This window comes from Grammomys surdaster, unplaced genomic scaffold (genome assembly GCF_004785775.1).
Source record: "Grammomys surdaster isolate TR1022 unplaced genomic scaffold, NIH_TR_1.0 65, whole genome shotgun sequence".
Classification (NCBI taxonomy): domain Eukaryota; kingdom Metazoa; phylum Chordata; class Mammalia; order Rodentia; family Muridae; genus Grammomys; species Grammomys surdaster.
This window is the reverse complement of record NW_021604567.1, coordinates 16377654-16383968: the sequence shown is the minus strand read 5'-3', so window position 1 is coordinate 16383968 and position 6315 is coordinate 16377654. Positions and strand designations below refer to the sequence as shown.

Here is a 6315-nt window from a genome sequence, read left to right as displayed (position 1 = left end):
AGGGGTTGGGACTGTTCACATCTGGGTCTAGGGGTTGGGACTGTTCACATCTGAGTCTAGGGGTTAGGACTGTACACATCTGGGTCTAGGGGTTAGGACTGTTCACATCTGGGTTTAGGGGTTGGGACTGTACACATCTGGGTTTAGGGGTTGGGACTGTTCACATCTGGGTGTAGGGGTTGGGACTGTACACATCTGGGTGTAGGGGGACTTCAGTCCGTTTAACTGTTCTGCTTCATAGTTGGCAGATCTGGGCAATCCTTCAGTCTTGCTCATGGCTTTGGCCTCACTGCCTCACTGTCTATGGGTGCAGGGGCGTCCCCTTTATTGTAGTTTCTGGGAACTACCTGAGGTGGTCTATAATACTTTACAAGGCAGCCACATCAATATGGAGGACTCTCGATAAACTAAAATTAGAACTGCCACGTAAGCCAGCTATTCCGATTTTTGTGCGGACACCAGAGGACTCTCAGTCCCACCACACAAAGGTATTCAAATATATGTGCTTGCTTCTTCACTATGTGACATAGCTGGAAAACCTCCACCGAGACGTAAATCATGAGGAAAATGTGGCACATAGACACAAAGGAGTTTTGTTCAGGAAACTGTTAGAACTCGAAATTACTCTTAAGCAAAGTATTCCATACACAGAAAGACAAATATTGAGTGTTGTCTTTCATATGTGGATCCTGGGTTTTAATTTTTATATATGTAGATGTGTGTGTGTGTGTGTTGGGGGGGTGATGTATCAATGATAAAACTATCAAAGAGACAGCTTTTCAAATGGGAAAAAGAGATATTAAGGAATGTTGCAGAGGGGAAGGAGGAGAGAAATAAGTGGGGGGCAGGATGCATGTGACATGAAAACAGAAGGGGGGAGGCCTGATTTAGGGAGGGGGGACCAATAGTGGGAGCAGGAGGCCAAGGCAGAGAAAACAAAGAAAAAGCAGCAAAAACAGAGTATGTATAAAAATTCCCAAATACAGCCAGTTGTGTGTTCATTAAAAGTACAGGATTTCAAAAAGGAAGGGAGAAGGGGCAATTGGCTAGTGGGTTCTGAAATGAGGGAACAACGCCGCCCTTACCCCTGTCTTGTCTCTGACTTACACAGGACACCTCCCTTCAGCTCAGAGGAGGAGCCGGAAGAGGAGGACTTTCTCCATGCTTACCTCTCCCCAGACTTACTCACCACTCAGCCACCTAAAACCAGCATGAGTCAGTTTGGAAAGAGCGCTGTCAAAAGTGACACGGACTGGACGGAGGGAAGCGAAATGGATGACTCGGACTTCTCTCCGAAGCTGACAGGTGAACCTCAACCCCTGAAAAACATTCTGTATGTAGAGCAGTGGCCCCCTCTTCTAGGGGCACCAGGCACTGGGCACCTGATCTGGGATTGTCAGGGGCAGGGAATTATGGGGGGGTTCATCCCAAAGGCACAGTAGAGATCCACCCATCTTTAAGTAGAAGGGGGAAGAACCAGGTGAGGCTGTTGGAGTGTATGAGTTTCCTATAGCTGCTGTAACAAAATACCATAAGCTGAGAGACTTAAACAGAATATTGTGCCAATATTCTGTAGGCTGGATAAACAAACTCAGAGTGTTGGCAAGGTCCTTTCCTTAGAGAGTTACCACAAGAGAAACAGAACATTTCCTCTTGTGGTAGCTCTTGTCTCTCTGGCTATCTTCATATCTTCATCCCCTTGAGTTCCTGTCAGTCCTGGTTTCCCGGTTTTACAATGACTGTTCATATAGATCATGGATCACACTTTTTTTTAATTATGTGAGCATATATGTGTGTTCGGTGCATGCATGTATATGTGTGTGCATGTGTGTATTTTCTCTGATACACATTTGCACACATGTACACAGGATCAAGGTCAATGTTGGGTACCTTGTTTGTTGAGGCACAGTCTCTTCCTGAGCCCAGAGCTCGCTGATTTGGCTGGCTGTTGATCTTCCTGAGCCCAGAGCTCGCTGATTTGGCTGGCTATTGATCTTCCTGAGCGCAGAGCTCATTGATTTGGCTGGCTGTTGAGCTCCAAGGATGCTCTTGTGTCCACCTCCCCTGGCACTGGAACTATGGGCACATGCCAGCACACTGGGCTTTTATGTGGGTGATGGGGATTGAACTCAGGTCTTCATGATTGTATGCAAGGACTTTACTAAGCCATCTCCCCAGCCCTGTGGGACCACTCTCAATGACTTCACTTTAACTCAGTTACTTCTGTGTACTCTACTTCCAACTAAGATCACATTCTGAGCTGGTGGGGTGAGAGCCTCAGCATATGTTTTGAGAGAACAAACTTCAATCCGTTAATCTGGGATGGCTGAGAATGTCTGGCTAATGCACTGAGCTTGACAGGGTAATTTGAAAGAAAGACAAGCTTCCAGTGTGAGATTTCTGATGAACCGCCATGGAAGCAGGGCCAATGGACAGTCTTTTTAAATAGATTTTTTTTTTAAGTATACTTTAAAAATTACAGATTTTAAAATACAATGGGTTTAATTATATTACACATAACTTTTATATACTATGTAATTGTATAACTTTGGAAAATGTAATGGATACATTTAAAAATAACACACTATGTTGGAAAATACCTATTGAATTAAAGTTGCTATAACACATTTGAATTAGACCACCCATCTGTGATTTTGAGTGGAAACTATGTAACTTCATGCCTGGGCAATTGTGATTTCTTCTCTTAAGGGTATTATACATATTTACCTTTTAATTTTATGTGTATGTGTATACATGTATGTGTGTGTATGTATATGCACCATGTGTGTTCAGATGCTTGCAGAGGCCAGAAGAGGGCATCAGATCCCCTGGGACTGGAGTTGCAGGTGGGTGTGTGGTCTGTGCTGTGGGTGCTGGGAACTGTACCAGGTTATCTGCAGGCACTGTACCAGGTTACCTGCAGGAACTGCCCTAGGTTACCTGCAGGAACTGCCCTAGGTTATCTGCAGGAACTGAACCAGGTTATCTGCAGGAACTGAACCAGGTTATCTGCAGGAACTATACCAGGTTATCTGCAGGCACTGTACCAGGTTATCTGCAGGCACTGTACCAGGTTATCTGCAGAACTGTACCAGGTTATCTGCAGGAACTGCACCACGTTATCTGCAGGAACTGTAAGCTCTTTCAATTCCTGAACCATTGTCTCTCTAACCACATTTTTGTTCCAAACCCAAAATATACCAGTTAGTCCATTTGAATAATAAATAATTATGTGTAAGGCTGAGACGCCTTCAGAGCTGACAGTGGGGTCATTTGGGAACTGGGGAGAGATCTAAGTGTTCAAAGTGTTTCGTGACTGTGTCTGTTGCTCTTCTAGGAACCTCCATTAAGATACAGACTGAAACCGTTGAGAGCATGGCTTTACCCCAAGCCAATGGGACTAAAGCAGTTCCTGGAATGAATCCTGCTGACACAGTTATCAAAAAGGAAGCATTGCAAGAGTTAAAGGTGAGATCTGAAGTTTCAGTCTCAAAGTGCTAAACTGTTTAAACAACGGCATCCACTAAAAATTCTAAGATTTTGAGATCTTGGATGTAGCTCAGTTGAGCCTGCAGTAGCTGTAGATTCAATCTCACACACACCCACAAGAAAGTTCCCAGGTGGTGGTGGGGCAGCCCACACAGCACTCAAGAGACAGAGGCAGGCAGAGCTCTCTGAGTTTGAGGCCAGCCTGGTCTACAGGAAGAGTTCCAGGAAAACCAGGGCTGCACAGAGAAACCCTGTCTTGAAAACAAACAATAAAACAGCCACAAAGAAAGTTTCTGATTTGGATAATGTTGGGTTTGGAATTTTCAGATTAGGGATGTTCACACTCCATAAAATGTCTGCAAATATTCCCAATCCCCAAAACCCTAATCTAACTTGAAACACTTGTGGCCCATGTATGTCAAGTGAGGGCTGTTCAGCCTGCCATATGCTATTTGTGTCTCACACTGCATGTGTTTCCAGGGCTCCATCATGTGTGTAGTTTGACACTTTCAGATATTAGATGTTTCGGTACTATCATCTGAATCCTCCACATGAAGCTTAAGGACTTTTCTGACACCCAAAAGAAAATAGGGGCTTTTAAGAGTTGTCGCTACCTGAGAGACAGAATCACTGGAGAAGAGGCCTAGAAGGTTCTGGAGCATTTCTAACCCCGAGAGTGTTTTGAGTGGAGTCAGCCATTCCCACCCTGGCCAGCTGCTGTGTAGACTGTGTCCTCCAGTATGAGTCATTCTTCTCAATTCTGTAGATAACCCCACCCTCTTCTGTTCGTCCATGGGACGCAGGGTGACCTGCTGAGCTTCCTTCATTAGTTATTGCTTTTGTGTGTGTGTTAGCACGAACCAAGAAAAATAACAAAATGCCACATCGATCAAGATGGCAGGTCACTCTTTGGAAAGGGGTTTGTGGTAGTGTGCTTTGTGGTTCTTCTGGCTGAGGTCAGGGTCTCTCTCTCTGCAGGACTCCTGGGTAACCTATCTCACCCTGACTTTCAGAGTTCCCTCCCCCTACAATCCTGTGATCTAGGACTTTCTAAATTTACAATTGATTTTTTTTTTAAAGAAAAATCTACAGCATTTTTTAAAAAAGTGATTCCTGTAGCTTTCAAGATGCATTTTTAGCTTCTCATCATGGCTCGGCGAAGCTGCCTCCATTTGCGTACCCCATGTCATTCCCAGCTCATCCTTCGGTGTCAGCCGCTCAGCCTAAACCCTAAACAAGGGGCACTGTTTCTCGAGGAAGCTCAAGTCCTTCTCTGTATTTCTTTCAGTGCACAGATGCTGACGATGAAGACTGGGACATATCATCCTTAGAGGAAGAAAAATCCCTGGGGACTAAAGTAGAGCATCGGGAACCCCCACCTGTCAAGCGGGATCTCAGCTGCAGCCAGGTGCAGAGGGCCTGGGGCCCCGTGAACCCTCGGGAATTCAAGGAAGAAGGTTGGTGGGTTTCGCCCTCATGCATCGATGGGTGAGGTTCTTTACTGTATGTGTGTGTCCCTGTGGGTGCCCATTTATGCACACACACACACACATACACACACACACACACACACACACACACACACGCACACACGGCAGCCAAAGTCAGCCTTGGTATTGTTCCCGAGAAGCTGTCCAGCTTGTGTTTAGAGACATGGTCTCTCATTAGCCTGGTACTCATCAAGTAGGCTTCTAGTCTCCTCTCTCCCAGTGTTGGGCAAACAGAGTGTGCTCTAAATGTGATCACGATTTGGGGATCAAATCCAAGTCCTCACAACTGACTGGCAGGCACTGTACCGATGGCGCTAGCTCTCTGGCCCCGGAGTGTTTCAGCTTTATCAGTGTCTGCTCTCATTACCCTTTTATACTGTCAGATCACGGTGCTGACAGGGTCAGAGTGGAGCACAAAACAGAGCAAAGCCAAAGGACACAACGTTATCCCTCAGATATGATGCTGTTCTTTATAGGATACATCCGAATACTGGTAACTTTCTTCATATGTGCACAGATCGTTTTAACTGTGTTCTACTATTTCATTGAACACCCTGATGTTGTTTTATTTTTTTACGATACCCACACATACTCTCTTCACGCAGACACCCCCAGAAATTAGAATTTCTGGGCTTATACCTGGGTGAGAATGTCCTTCTCAAATCTTCCAGTACTCCTCTGTTTCCTATTAAGTACTTTTCTGGGTTGTCTTCCAAGGGAGATTGGCTTTCTTATACCATGGTAGCCACTGGGATAGATAAAAAGCAAAATCATGAAGTCGGAATCCTTCCTGTCCACCAGAGACCTGGATGTAACTCTCAGACAGTCATATACTTCTCAGTAGGCTTAGTTTATAAGTTCAAAAGCCGAGACATCCATGTGCGTGTCTGTGTGTGTACGCATGCGGACATGTATACCTATTTTATTTCGCTTGTCTGACTTTGTCGTTATACAGCCCAGGACTGGCCTTGAGCTTGCAGTTCCCCCTGCACACACACACACACACACACACACACACACCGGCATCTCTCTGAGTACCAAGATTACAGGTGTGCCACCTTAGTCAAATTTGGGTTGATCACAACCTGTGCCCCAGGTGAGATCCAGCCACCTAGCCTCAATATGCCAAATAAAATTGAAAGTGGGAGCAGAAAAAGTAGATTTATTCAATGTGGATGCATTGGGAAGAGGGACAAAGAGATACAGTGACTGCTCCTCCCCCCCCCCACACACACACACAAGTCAAAGTTTAAATAGAGGCCAAGAACACACAGCTGAGCACCTGAGCAAGGTGTGGTCCCTCCCACTACTCACCCATCGTTATCCCGGATTTAGT

General features: G+C 45.4%; 1 protein-coding gene across 6 annotated transcripts in view; it reads left to right on the top strand.

Moving 5' to 3' along the window:
• The window catches only part of Dzip1 (DAZ interacting zinc finger protein 1), a 50507-nt gene that overhangs the window by 41794 nt on the left and 2398 nt on the right, over positions 1-6315 (top strand). For 3 of the 6 annotated variants that reach the window (XM_028772325.1, XM_028772344.1, XM_028772316.1), the window contains 3 exons: positions 1112-1305; positions 3338-3468; positions 4778-4946. In XM_028772325.1, the coding sequence (XP_028628158.1) occupies positions 1112-1305; positions 3338-3468; positions 4778-4946 (494 nt within the window). Of the gene's footprint in view, positions 1-1111; positions 1306-3337; positions 3469-4777; positions 4978-6315 lie in introns of all 6 variants that reach the window. The other 3 variants (XM_028772305.1, XM_028772335.1, XM_028772294.1) reach the window with 1 other exon arrangement.